General features: G+C 40.7%; 1 protein-coding gene across 3 annotated transcripts in view; it reads left to right on the top strand.

Moving 5' to 3' along the window:
* The window catches only part of Nalf1 (NALCN channel auxiliary factor 1), a 552,008-nt gene that overhangs the window by 321,079 nt on the left and 216,202 nt on the right, over window positions 1–14,727 (top strand). Inside the window, exon 2 of one of the 3 annotated variants that reach the window (XM_078016326.1) lies at window positions 13,116–14,657. The exons of the other annotated variants lie outside the window; for them this stretch is intronic. Within the exon in view, the coding sequence (XP_077872452.1) occupies window positions 13,116–13,364 (249 nt within the window). The 3' untranslated portion in view covers window positions 13,365–14,657. Of the gene's footprint in view, window positions 1–13,115; window positions 14,658–14,727 lie in introns of those variants that run through there. 3 annotated transcript variants of the gene reach the window in all.

The following is a 14,727-nucleotide window of genomic DNA, read 5'->3' as shown; positions in this document are numbered from 1 at the left end:
GCCCTATAGAGTCTTGACTGTTTCTCACTTAATCTCGATGAAGGAGAAGAAGAAGAAGGGGGGAAAAAAAAACAAGTCCTCTCACTGCAGAGCATAAACCCTTCTGCCAAATGCTTGTCCTTCCCAAGGTCTAGCGAGAATTTCAAAACTGAAAGAATAATTGAAATTTTGGATGCCTGATGTTTTCTATGATTGGAAACATGACTATTCCCTAAAGTAATTTTTTGGAAAGTATTTATAAAGCAAAAAAGTCATTAACTGACACAAAACTACCCCAGTTCTATGTTGAATAGAGAATATGTAGGAACAGCAAATAATTCATTTTTTTTCTAGAAATAATGTACTATAAAGGAAAATTGGATGCATGTTACTTTGTTTCAAGTATCTTTCTTGTGTCAGCTAGATACAATGAATGATGAATTTCTCATTCTTTTTTTGGCCTTCTAAACTATACCAGAATAATTTGGTGAGAAAAAGAGTACAATTTTAGATTTATGCAATTGCCTTTAGTGGTACTTTTTCCATTTACTTGCTATGGGACTATAAATACAGCAACATTCACAATTGTCAAGAATTATGAAAAGAGAATAATAATAAGAACACCGGTAATATCTACCCCTTAAAATTCTTGTGAGAATTTTGCAAATTTTATGAAATGTATGTTTGTGCTCCAAATTAGCATTTTAACTCTAAAGCTTTTTCAACTCTAATATTTATAAAACCTATTTATATGTATAAGATTGCTGACTTTTTAAAACTAATTTTAATCCAGAGTGTGATATTGGTACCATGTAAGGGATTAAAAATTAAGCTTGAAGTTGAAGCTCTAGTTCATTTCCATGTAAGTTTCATTGTCACCTCATATAATAATAACCATTGCTTCAAAGCTTCTTGAACCGAAACTGCCTGGTTTAAAATGTCATTCCTTACTCTGAAATGATCTGAAGCCTATTTTTACTAATGGGTTCTTTCTTAGAATACCCATATCTGTGTGTATGGATAAAAAGGCAAGAAATACCCTTCACAGATCATTGCTTTAAAGATTAAAATTTCTATGTGTTTCAGTTGGAAATGTACATACAGTACATTTCATGAAGTCTAATATACTATCAATTTTAATATTATGAAAGCAAAAACAGAAAATTAAATAGAACAAACCATTCGTTTTATTGTACTTCTGGATTTCAGGAATACAAATCAACTTCTATAATTAAAGAAATTTGGGACTTGGAGTAATGTTTGTGTGTGTCCCCAAGTTGACTTGGAGCACTCAGTAGGCCAGACAGACATGTTAACTCATCTGCTCATTAACTGTCCACGCCGAGTTCTTCCTATGTGCAGGCATGATACTGGGTGAAAGGAAAAAGACTCTGTGCGCCGTGCTTCTTTCTATACAGGGACACATGTGTGATTCGGGAGGTGAGGATCAACCAGATGATCCCACCCTTAAAGTGGGACCCCAACACTCTATAGCACAGGCTCCATGGCTCTTGGGGTCCTTGGGCAGGGAGCCTGGGCTTGGAGCTGGGGTAGCACCCCCTGGTAGGGCTACTTGGAACTGAAGGCAGGAGAACAGGGAGTGTGAAGGGGAAGAGGGAGGAGACTGTGGCTATGTTTTGCATAGGGAACTCTGCAGTCTGGCTGAGGAACTGCTTTGGGACTGTTTTGCTCTTATTCTTGTCCTTGACTGACAAAGCTCCAGGGTTTCTCCTCCACACATGACCTCTCTCCATTCTCCAAGCTGATCTGGGTGGAAATACATTGGTTTTCTCCGGACAAATATTCAAGGCCACTTCTCATGCTCTTGCATAAAATTGACATAAGGTAAAGTTTATATTAATTATGAAGCTTAAAACCTTTGTATATCCCATCTATATATGATATATCAAAGTACATAAATGCATTCTACTGTCAGATATAACTAATTTAAACAAATAAAAAATTTAAAAACGAGAAAAATATAATTATTTATAGCAAAACACTTGACAATAGCATTTTATTTATCAGGGACTTCGGGCTGGGCACTCATGAAGAGGTCTCATGTGGAATCCCGCAGTGGCTTTCCCTTGATCTTAATGTGAATGCATTTGCTCCCAAATCACACCAAACTCTTAGAATCAATTCTGCTGTGATAGCTCAGGCTGGGTTAAAATTAAATCTTAAAAGACAAAATCTTCAGGCTCAGAGAGCAGAAGGACTCCTGCTTCAGAACGCTTTGTGTGGTCAAGGACGCCCGCGCTCAGGTCCCCGTCTTTCCAGAAGCTCACAGGGTGGTGGCCACATCAAGCCATGATCAATGCTGCCCCATGAGTCTGCTTTGTCTTAAACTGTTTTTTTTTTTTTTTTCAGAATATAGTAGGATCGGTTGAAATACTAACCAGTAGCTATGAGAAAGATTCTACAGCACATTTGCTTGAAATTAGGGATTTAATGGGAATACTGTTTTTAGCAAATGCATTTCATTAAAGCTTGGAGTTGACCTGGCCACATATTGTCTCTAGTCACGCTCTGCAATATTGCATTTTAGACCAGAATAAAAGTTAAACAGACATTTAGTATTAAGCATATTAAGGTATTTTACAGAGATCCCAAACAAGCATGACATGTAGTAATTTGGAGTTTTACTAATGAACAAATTTGGGTTAAAATACTGTGGGGCAGCTGTACTACAATGTTTTTGACAGTGAATGACTTGGTAGAAGAGTGACTTGAGAGGGAACATCAGTGTTGTTATCCAGAGGTTTAGGGTGCCTCCTTCCACCTCAGCCCCCCACTTACTAGCTGGATGACCTTAGTCCATGTGCCTAATCTTGCTGGGCTCAGTGTCCTCACATAGAAAGGGATTTCATACCACCGGGAGTGCTGCCCAAACAAGCCAGCTGCTAATAAACTGGTTTGGTCATTAGGCTTGTCTCCATGTTATAGAAAATAATCCCTCCACTGATTGGGTCCTTTGAAGCATGTGTTTCCCTCCCCTACATTAAGCCAGAAATTTCTTAAGTGACCTGTCTACCTGAGAACCGCTCTCACCCTGGGCATCTGAAGCACTTTTATGGAGGCAAAACTTCCAGAGAGGGGAAACATTAGAATAGAAAGAATTGGGGGATTTTCAAAACACAGTTTATATCTTTTTTATGTTTTGCTAATTTTCTCCTCTGAGTTCTTGAAAAATAATCCTCTTCAATTTAAAAACAGTGACAGACAAGTTCCTAATACATGGCTGTCACCTTTCATGGTCTGACCTTGTTTTGTCTGAGACCATGGGAGCCCAGGTGGGGACTGGACTGGAGATGGGTTCCATCAGAGATCATCTGCTCCACCGCATCCAAGCTGTCTGCATCTTCTCAGGAGACCTCACTTAAAACCCAACCTAGCACTTTAATCCAGTTTAGAAATGAGCCGTTTAACAGCTCTGATCACCAAATGCAAGCAGTCATGATAATGAAAGGGACACCCAGAGTATGTGCCAGTGACAAACTTATCTATAAAGAACGTCCCTGGGGAGGAGGGAGCTCTGGAGGGAACTGAGTCTCCTTGGTCGGTAGGTTAACATGGTGAGGATGTCTGAAGATAGAGGAGGTGCGGGTAGCCTTGGTGTGTCCTTAATGACAGTAAGAGGACTGTGACAGAGGGAGACAAGGAGGCAAGATCACCATAAAAAGCTAAGAGACACGGGGCCAGGAGTTCTGGTTTTCAAAAGTCAGGTCGTGGGTTTTTGTTAGTTGTCTTGAAACTTCCAGTTGCTGATTCAGATACTTCAAATGTCCAGGAGGCTTTGAAGTCATGGGGGCCTGGGCAGGGAGAGAGGAGCCAGGGGTGGCCAGTCCTCACGTGGTGCCAGGGACAGATGTGGACAGCTCCTTCTAAGGGAGGCTGAGCAGCATGGCAAGTCTGCCCGTGGGCACTAGTAACTCATTTGAATTAAAAAGTGACTTTCATGTGAAGAAGTTTCATTCTCCTGCTTTCTCAGCTGCTCTGCATGGTGAAGCTCTGAAGATACTTCTGAACTGTAATTCTGATGAAAACAGTCAGAAATTATTTTATTTTAGGATTTGAACACATTGGTTTCTAAAGATCCTGTGTATTTCTCAAGTTCATAATTTTAATACTTAATAACTGTAGAACAGAGTTATGTAACAGTGACTTTTTTTGCAACAAAATGGTACCAGTCTGAGATTTTAGTGAAAACATAAACTGGCTGAGTTTTTAAATATTTCTCAGTCAAGCAAAAGGAAAGCCTAATCAAATATAAAAAATAAACAGAAGCATCTAGCTATAAGGGAGAAAAGGTGAAGAAAGTATGTGAATTGAACAGACTAGAAAGTCAAACTCTGTTGGACTCTTTCATATGACCTTGTGAAAGTCCTGTTTCCTCTTTGATTATTTTATCTTGTTTTGGTTTTTTAAAGACTGTATTATGAAATCACAGTTCCACCACCCTCCTACTGTTTTGTGAACATTAAATGAATTAATACAAGCATGGTACCTGTATTTTATTAAGCACCTTATAAATAATAGCAAATAATTTAAATAATAGCCAATGATTTTATCACATATAGAATCACACCTCTGCTCTTTACCTTGCTAGAGATGTTATATTGTAAATAATTTTATTCAAAATATCTGTGTTTCAAATTATTTCCAAATGTTTCCTTATCAGATTATGTAATTAATGAGGTTTTGTAGAATGCCCTAAGGGAAAACAAAAAGCTCCAACTAGAAATAAAAGCCACATTTTAGAACCCCAATGTTCATTTCAGTGAGCACGCTTCAGTTTTTCAAAAAGTGCTTGTGTCTATTAAAATGTTCATTTTTCGTGTGAGAAAGTGCATGTCGACTGACAGGTCCCTGATAGACAGTGACACAGAAACACTGCACCCAATGAGGTGGACAAGCTGGGATGAGGTGACTCAGGCCTGCTGCTGGAGGACGAGGGGCGAGGGGCGAGGCCAGCTCCCACCGGGAGGTCCCCTCAGCCGTCCGGAGGCGGGGATCTGGAGCTGGTGAGGAAGACCGCACCGTCCTCCTCAGCCCCGGACTGTCCTTCCCTCAGGACTTGGAGCAAGTTGCCTCCTGAGGAGAGGCCTCACCCCCCAGAGGACCTGGGAGCCAGGGGCCTTGTCTTCGTCCCTGGCTAGAGGGGGTGGGGGGAGAGGTCCATCTCTGACAGGTAGAGAAAGGAATCACAATCACAGGGTTCCCAATCAAAGGTTCTAAAACAGGAAGTCCAGTGGCCTAGGAGCCAGGAAGGGGCCTGTCCAGACATCAGTCACCTGGAGGGGAGCATTAAGGTCCCTGTGGTCAGACTCCTAGAGTCCGCCGCTGCTGGCCACAGCTCTGGTCACCACCTCCAGGAAGGCAGAGCCTGCAGCCCAGTCCCCCGTCCTTCCAAAGGGAGGCCCGGGGCAGCATGGGTTTCTGTGGGCTTTTGAGGTCTGGACTGAAATGATTTCAGATGGAGATCCAAGGAGATCAGGCCAAGTTTGTGATTCTGTAGTTTAGGATTTCAGGACCCAGAGAAGCAAACACCTTGAAGCAAGTATCAAACACCACACTAATTTGGTAAGAGAGCAATGGGTTGACAGGGCTCTGGGTGGTCTGATGGTTTGGAATCATTCCTGAAGGAAACCGTGAGGCTATTACTTTGTAACCTGGCTTTTCTGAGCAAGAATCGGTTGGAGCACATGCTGAAGTCATGTCAACGTAAAGAACTTTATTCTTGGTCCAGGTTGTGGAACAATGGGATGGGTTGAGTGATTATTTTAACTAATATTTTTTTACTCAGTTTCCCTGTCAGAAATGCCATTAATGAGACCCCCAACATTGCACAGACATACTTTTTGAGGTTGCCTGGATCTGATTTGTATTCTAAAAGGAATCACTGTCCACTTACATGCTCTAGTTACTGACCTAAATTGTTTGTTGACTAACAAATTAATTGATCCCTGAGCTTCTAAATACCTCTTGACTCATTAGAGGAACACTTGTATTAATTGACCCAGCAGAGGGTCTCGATGGTTGTCTCTGTTGCCAGTGGATTTCTTCCAGGTGAGTCCATTTAAGGATTCCAGTATAAATCTATAAGCCTGACCTGATGATATTGGATGCAGAATTCCCAACTCCACAGGTTTCAAGTGGAGAATCAATAGCATGCCCAGAATTGCCTGAGCTCTATTCACTGCTGTAGGAAAGATCATTCTAAACGTGTTAGATGGTTTGATGCTCTTCAGATATCAAAGGAGTATTTTAGAGTTCTTACTCTTTGAATGATCAGCTTGCTTATAATATATTAAAATTTATTTGATCAATTAAATAATACATTTATTTTTAAGGCAGGATAATACACATTTGCAGCTTTTAATCTAATTTAATTTCCTCTTTACATTTTCTGCATGAAAAAAATACACTTATATGTTGAAGACCGTGGTCGACAGTTGGAGGGAAACCAGGAGGTGCACACCTGTGTGTTGCACTTCTATGCCACAGAGAGTGCAAGTCCAGAATAGTTTATTTTATCATCAGCTTCTTCACGGCTTTGATGGCATAGGAAATTTGTATCCATGAAAGGAAGAATTATACTCAGGAGACCATCGTCCACAAAGACTGGACGTTGTTTATCTCTCCAAGGCTCTACCCCTCCTCCCCCAAAGTAATTTATGAGTCCTAAAATATTTAAATTTTCAAATATCTATGTTTCATAAATTAAATGTTTCAACTGAGCACAGATTCATTTCCCAAAAGAACACAGCTCCCTGCAGACCCAGACCTTCTTCAGGGTACCTGCCCAGAGGCAGGCAGTGCGCTGACTGAATGGCTTTCTTTCCCATCCACCCCACCAAGTTCTCTCTCTCCTTCATCTACCACAAAGAAAAATGGGGGAAACTGTGTCTGAATACTGATGAAGGTGTGGGGTGTGTGTTTTCTGTCTTGGTTGGTTGAACAAGTCAGGAAAGAACTACTCTTGAAGGGAATCAATCTCCATTATTTTCCGGTTAATTTCGGTCTATTTTATTGCATTAAAGGAGACAGTATTTCCCTTCAGAAATTTTTAACAGTTTCTTTTTTTCTTTCTTTTTTTTTTTAGCAGTTTCTAAAATAAAATGAGGTTATTATTATGCTTATTTTCTTCAGCTCCTCCCTGGGCTTTTTAAAAGCATCTCTTTTCAACACTGATCAGCAAAGTGCATTTTGATTGCTCTAAAACATCTCCAACAAAGCCATTGTTACGAACATGAAAATGTCAGGCTCCTTGTAGGAATGAGCATCTAAGGCACAAGATGAAATGCCAGCCGGATACGGATGCAGGTCCCAGTGCTGAACTTGAAGTGTTGGGGCCAGAAACTTATTCCCTACCCTCGTTCAACTCTTCCAATCTCTCCTCTTAAAGTCTCGTGTCCCTCTTGAGCTCTACTGAGAACATCCTTCACCATGTTCCCGGATGGTTCCAAGTTCAAATATTGTGCCCACAGGTCCTTTATCAGATAATTTGTCTTAATTTGTATTTCAGAAAACTGTGACAACCCTCACTAAATAAAACACAAAATTTCCAATTTGGTGAGATAAAAAGGACTCTAATGGAGGGAAAACATAAGCAACCATATTTGCTTGTTAACTTTCTGTGAAGAATGCCTTATACTTCTGACAGAGGAACCCTGCATAGGAAGTAGTCATTGCATTTCTAAATATCAACCTTGCCTAACAGAAGTGCTTCCGTGTTGAAATCTTAGATGATGTCGTCCATCCCTTCTGATGAGTGTGGCATATTTTAGTTAATTTATGAACCGCAGTTGTAATCTAGTGAACAGGTGTGGGTCTGGAAGAAGATGAGACCTGCCCAGCTGATTCTAGGAGCAGCAGAGGCAGCTGCTAAAAACTCACTAAGATCACAGAGTCCACACTCTAGATCACAGTGTGGACACAGTGATCTTGCACTTTGTGTTTGGACCAAAGTATTTTGTTCTGTCCTAAATGCCATCAGAGAAAGGCATCCATGAACTTGAGCGTGTCCAAAGGAGCAGCACTTGAGAGCAGGATGTGCACGCCTTCCCTCTCTCTTTGTCTCAACTGGGCTGCTGTATTTTCTGAGGCACGAGACAAGGAACAATGACTATTTGTTAAATTCATATTGCAACATAAACATACCTTGGTTGACTTAGTGAGTGATCAAAAATGTTTGCTTTGTCTTTTTAAAAATTTTGATGAAGAAGAACAAGAACAGTAGCTCCACAGTAAGTATGAACAAGGCACCGTTTCTAAGTAGCATATCAAAATTAAAGTCAGTAAAGAAAACAAAGTTGTTGTGGAGGTGCAGGACTGTCCAAACCCCTGATGCTGGATGTTGTGAGTGGGACACCTCCTAGCTTCAAGGAATTCGGGGCTGAAGAAGCCAGACCTACACACACACCTCGCCCATGATGCGGGCATGAGATGTGAAGCCAATGGCAGAGACTGGCCTCCCAGAGGGAGAGAACTGGGTAAGGGGGGTTGAAGCGAAAGAAAGCTGGATGGAGATATTTGACCTGAGTTCATCCCTGGAGAGGACTATATGCTTATTGATAAAGCAAAAAAGAAAAGAAAATACGAGGGCATTTCAAGGAAAGTGGCAAATGAGCACTGCCTGGGAATGTAGGACATGAATTCCTGTTATGAAGGGAGAACGGCAGGACTCGTTTTGTCCAGAGCTCTGCTTCCCCTGGTGCCATCTGAAGGGTTCACTCACTTTTTGGAGCTTCTGTTTCAGTCTGGGATCCAGATTTTAAATTTGACAGGCAACGATGTATTCCTCTCTCTCCTTTGCTCCATTGTTCTAGAAGAGCTAAACATGTCAGGAGGCGGTATCGTTAGTGATTTTAATAATTGCAAAGGGCTATAGGGACAACCCCTTTTTAGGACAGGCAGGGGACTTGTGTTGTCTGCTCCATCCCCTCTGCAAGGAGATGCAGTTCTTCACACAGCAATGGAAACAGATGGATGTCAGAACACACATTTCTCAAACAAGATGGCAGAACACACATTTTTAACAGGTATGTTAAAAAATGCTCGACATCACTGCTCATGAGGGAAATTAAAATGAAAACCACAATGAGATATTATCTCACCTCGTTAGAGTTATTATTAACAAAACAACAAGAAATTACAAATGCTAGCAAGGATGGCGTAACAGGGAAATTCTTATTAAACTGTTCATCCTTGGAGAAGAATAAACGCTTATTGATAAAGCAAAAAATGTAATTTAGTACAACCCTCATGGAAGGCATTATGGAGGGCCTCAGAAAACTAAAAATAGAATTAACATGATCCAGCAATCCAGATGCCAGGCATATAACTAAAGGAGATGAAATCAGTATGTTAAAGAAACATCTGCACTACTATGATTATTACAGCTCTAGTCATGGTAGCCAAGAATTAATCTCAGTGTCAACTGATGGACGAGGATGAGTAAAGAAAATCTGGTACACACACACACACAAATACACACACACACACACAAATACTATTCAGCCATAAAAACAATGAAACTGTTCTTTACAGCAACATAGATATTCCTCTAGCATATAATGCTGAGTAGAAAAAACTAGGCCTGAAAGACAAATACTGCATGATCTCACTAATCTGTGAAATCTGAGAAGTTGATCCCATAGAGGTGGAGAGTTGAATGGTGGGAAAAGTGATGGGAGGGGTAAGGGGAGGGGGATTACAGGTGCGAAGCTATAGAAAGAGTGAATTCTAGTGCTCTAGCACACAGTAGGGAGACTGTGGTTAATGATATCTATTGAAAAAAAAAATAGAAGAGGGTTTTTGAATGTTGTCATCAGAAAAAAATAATAAATGTTTGGGTTTATGGACATGTTAATTATTCAAATCTGATCATTATACATTGTATATCAAAATATCACACTATACCCCTTCTATATCCACAATTATTGTGTGTCAATTAAAAATAAATAAGAAATAGTTTAGGTATAGCAATATGCAAAAGCAAGGGAAGAAATTGAGTTATTGATCACTAGACACTTCCAACCAAGCCTCAATGATTCTAGCTTGCATTGAAATAATTTGTTTTATTTTTTGACGATGGCTGTGAGATCCAAAACAGTTTCAAATATTAAGTTATACCCTCTAAGAAGTTTTTCATAAATTCATCTTGATTAAAAAGATATACCTTACATTGATACAGTAGATATTTTCAACATTTTCTGATACCATAGTTGGACATATAGAAAACATGTGTTGTATTTTGTAAGCTTAAAAATATATTTGAGCCAGGCATGGTGGCACACGCCTGTTATCCCAGCAACTTGGGAGGCCAAGGCAGGAGAATCATGAGTTCAAAGCCAGCCTCAGCAATGGTGAGGCACTAAGCAACTCAGTGAGAACCTGTATCAATGAAATACAAAAAAACAAAACAAAAATAAGAGCTAAAAATGTGGCTTAGTGGTAGAGTGCCCCTGAGTTCAATCCCTAGTACCAAAAACAACAAAAAATAATATGTGTGTGTGTGTGTGTGTGTGTGTGTGTGTGTATTTGAAGTATGATATTTAAGACAGATCATTTACAAGAAGCATCATCTACAATCTACAATCTACAATCATCTACAATCAATATCATTTTTTATGTTTCAATCAAAGGATATAGTCAAATATTTTGTATGTGCTGAGATTGAAAAATAGTAAGTGTGCTCTAAAGCAGAATAACTTGTTGAACAGGAGGCACCTATAGTGTTGTGCTCATGACTGTGTTTTTTAAATTAGGTTTGTAATACATTTTTTAAAAAAATATTAGGTATATCTCTGAAAGTAAGACCTGAATGACCTAAGAAGAAATCAAGTTTCATATTTTAGGTCCAAACTTTCATTGAGGAAACTGACTCAAAATCGAACAAGGCAAGCCCACTGTTATCTTTTAAGTTTAATTACACAATTGAGTATTTATTATGGAAACAAAAAAATATTTATTTCAACAGCTGATTGTGCCTGTGTTGGTGAGTGCATATTTGCTCAATACCATACAAAGATAGCTTTAAATAATGAACTCCTCTCACTGTTGGGACTTCCTTAGTAAATATGTCATCAAAGTGTTTTCCTCATACTTCCATCCTTAAAATTACCATTCCAATAATTACATTGATTTCTCACTCACTATTCTATAAACTAGGTTATAAGTTGAAACATATTTTATCCAGACACTTTATGTGTTTTGAATCTGGAATTTTGAATGTACATCAGGTCGTGGGCTAGGGTCAGCTCAGGGGTGGAGCACTTCCACCCTCTGCACTGCAAAAAGAAAACGTATCCACATGCATTATGAGGTCCAGCCTATGGCTGGAAATAGGGATCTATTGACTCCCGCTACACTGAACCCTTGTAGTGGCTAATGTTTCAGAGCCAGCCACCGCCAGCCAGTGTGAGGCTCGGGAGTGCTGACTGCTCTTTCTCCTCCAGACTTAAAGTTCAAGAGCACAGAGGCAGGACTTGCTGCTCCTCTTGTGTCCGAATGTCAATGTGTATTGATTGGAATCAAACTTTCTGTTGTAGTGGCTTTCATTTCCCCTTCAGAAAATTATGCAAGTAAAGTTTTAAAAGTTAAGGTTGAATTAAACTTAAACAAAATCATTACAGTTTACCAGGGTTTTTAGCACTTTTCTTTCTTGAGTTGTAAAGCACATCAGAAATTTGAAACTCCTTTACGTCAAGTGCATTTCTATGGTGTAAGCCATCACCCCACTTCAGCTGGTTCCTGATTGTAAGAGTTCTGGAATGTTGACTTCTAAACCATTTAAGATTATAACCATCCCATTAATGATCTATATGAAGGAAATGAAAATGCTTAGGAAACCAGGAAAACCAAAAATTGCTTAATAAGCCAAGACATTTATTGCAGGTCATTTCACCTTTGTATTTTAAGAAATCTAAAATTACATCATCTATAATGTTACCAAAGTCCCACAAACTTTTAATGATAAAAGTAATATACTTTTAAAAATTATAAACCAGACATGCTATTTGGGGGTATAATTAAAATTAATAGTAAAACTTAAAAGTAAGGCAATATATATAATGAGACTCATGGGGTCCATCACTGAAAAATACAGTCCAATTTATAATGACTGTAGAAAAAAGTACAGATAATTCCTAGATTATTACCTGTTCAAAAATCATCATTATCCATTATTATTATCCATTCAAAATTTTATCCCATTGTGTATATGAAATGTGTAGCTTTTGGTATGTTGGTCATGTCTCAGCAAAATGGTTTAGAAATTCATATTGCATTTATTTGTATAATGGCATAATTTCTCAAAACAGAAAAGAAATGAAAAATAAAAGTTAAGAGTTCAGAATTCCTGGCATGGTATGATCTCTCCCAGGACCCTCACATTGTAACTGTGATTCTTCTCTCCCCACAACATGTACCTTCTATCCCTTGGTCAAATATTTGGATTTTATTTAAATCTTGTTTATTTTTATATGTAACCATAGCAACAATGAACTATATGCCAGCTACTATCATATAACAGGTTTTTAAATGTGAATTGGTAAATAACAGTGTTTCTATTTTACAAATGAGAAAAATAGACCCTCCTAAGATAAGTCCTCTGGATGATAGCTTTGTAAATGTCAGGGCTGGAAATCTAACCCTCCTGCCCTTGAGCCTGAGCTGGGGGTCAGACACCTGGTGGGACCCAGACAGACTTCCTTGTTTTCCTACCTATTCAGTAGTGTCTTTTCCCAAAGTTCCCAGCCCTCGCTTCCCAGCCCTTTTCCCATAGGGATCCAGGTTGAGTGGTTCTGCTCAGTACCAGTCTTCCGCAGCCCGAGGAAGAGCTGCCCAAGGGCAAGAGACTGAGCCTTTCCTGTCTCTTGCCCAGGAACAAGCGTAGTTACATTGAGATCAGCCTCTGTGCCTGCTTTGGGACACCTGGTCCTTTACTGTCCCCCGACATGTCACTGCTCCTTGCTTCCGTGCCCCCTGGCTGAGGGCTCCCTATCTGCAGGAGCCCTCTGCGCAGGCTCATGTCCCCTCCGGAACCTCTGCAAGGATGCCTCTGTCCTGTCCGGAGCATCTCACTCTCAGTTACATCACATTATCAGACACTTATCTTTTTTGCTTCTCAGTTTAGAAGATTCTTGACGAGGAACAGAAGAATTCTTGCTCTTTCACCATCCATGTTCCTGCATTACGAACAGAGGGAAGTGGAAACTTCACAATGTGACAAGCAAAAGAAAATTCTTTCTTTTTCCAACAGCATCTTCTCCTGCCACGCTGTTCTGTACCCTGTCCTAGATGTTTACAGTGTTCTCATAGGTCACATAAGATCATGCCCCTGGGCCTTTGTTAAGAAACAAAGTGGACTTTGGGGCTAATGGGCAGAGCTTGGAATCTCCTTTCCACTCCTTCAATCTCTGTGAATTCTCATTAGTAATTGGAGGTACATCATAGCCCCCACATCCAAGAATCCTTAGGAAGACTAGATGATGTGATGGATATGACAGGTGAAGCACCCTCTTTGTCACTGTACATACTCAGGACTGAGGGCCCCTTGCCTCCTTCATCAAGGTCCACCACACATCTTCTCTGGGACATCTTCCCTGGTGTCTCCTTGTGTGGTCCCTGCCTGTCCTCATGCAGGTCCGTATGTGTTGGGGCCCCCAGGACTCCCCTCAGTCTCCAGGACTCTGCGCTGGACTCTCAGTGCTCAGAGGCGCTACTGTATGCATGGCTGTGGCCCAGGTGCAGATTAAAGGGCGCAGCAAAGAGAAGGGCACATATGGTAAAGCCCAGGGCTTCCCGTTGCCCTCTCAACCAGAGTCCTACAAACGGCAACGAAGTCAGACAGCACCCATGATGTCTTCCCAATCAAGAAAGCTCGCCCAAGCATTGGTGTCCATCATTTCATTGGAAATCAGTTACCTGGGTGTCTTGCAGCGGACACCTGTCCACAGCTAATCCAGCCGCTGAAAGGCTGAGCTGACGCAGTAGGGCCCGGGCCTCATGCATACAGCCAGACATTTGCCAAAAGCTGCTCCGGTGTCGTACATTATCTGGTACAGCACGGTCAGGCCTTGGGCCCCAGACCGACACTCACATCAGGCAGAATGTTTCGAGAACTGGGAGGCCTCCTCCCAGGACCCAGGCCAGGGCCTTCCTTTGTCACACACAGAGCTTTGACGGTCAGTCTGTGAGTCTGCCCTGGCCGCATGGTGTCTGACAGAACCTAACAGTTCTTTTACACATACGTATTATGCATTGTGAGTTTATCAGTTGGTAATTAGATAATGCTAAAAATTCAGAGAGATGGTTCCCTTTGTTGTTTTCTTTTGTGTTATGGAACCAGGCAAAATATAAACTTTGTGTTTGTTTAAACTTTAGATTTTGCATTTCTCTGGGTCATCAGAGAGCCTTCAGCAGCTTGTGGATGATTTTCAGTTACAGCAGAAAGCAAAGAAACTCAGCCTTGATCTTTACTTTAACTTGAAGTCATGAACTAGCAAAATTGACCTGTTGGATAGACCTTGGATGGGCTCAGCTGCACAGAAAACACTGGAAAGACAGGGTCAAAGCCCATATTTGCCAGGCTAAGGAAAACATTTAAATGTGAAATAAGAGAGGAGCAGGGCAGTTACTGCCTGATTTCTAAATCTATTGAGGTGTTGGGAAGAGCCTGGGGGCGGAGGCGAGTGTGGGGGGGGGAGGGCAGGCAGGAAGGAGGGGAACAGGGGTGAGAGC

The sequence above is a fragment of the Ictidomys tridecemlineatus genome, chromosome 6 (assembly GCF_052094955.1).
Source record: "Ictidomys tridecemlineatus isolate mIctTri1 chromosome 6, mIctTri1.hap1, whole genome shotgun sequence".
Lineage (NCBI taxonomy): Eukaryota > Metazoa > Chordata > Mammalia > Rodentia > Sciuridae > Ictidomys > Ictidomys tridecemlineatus.
Note: the sequence above shows the minus strand (reverse complement) of the source record. Positions and strands in the feature narration are given on the sequence as shown.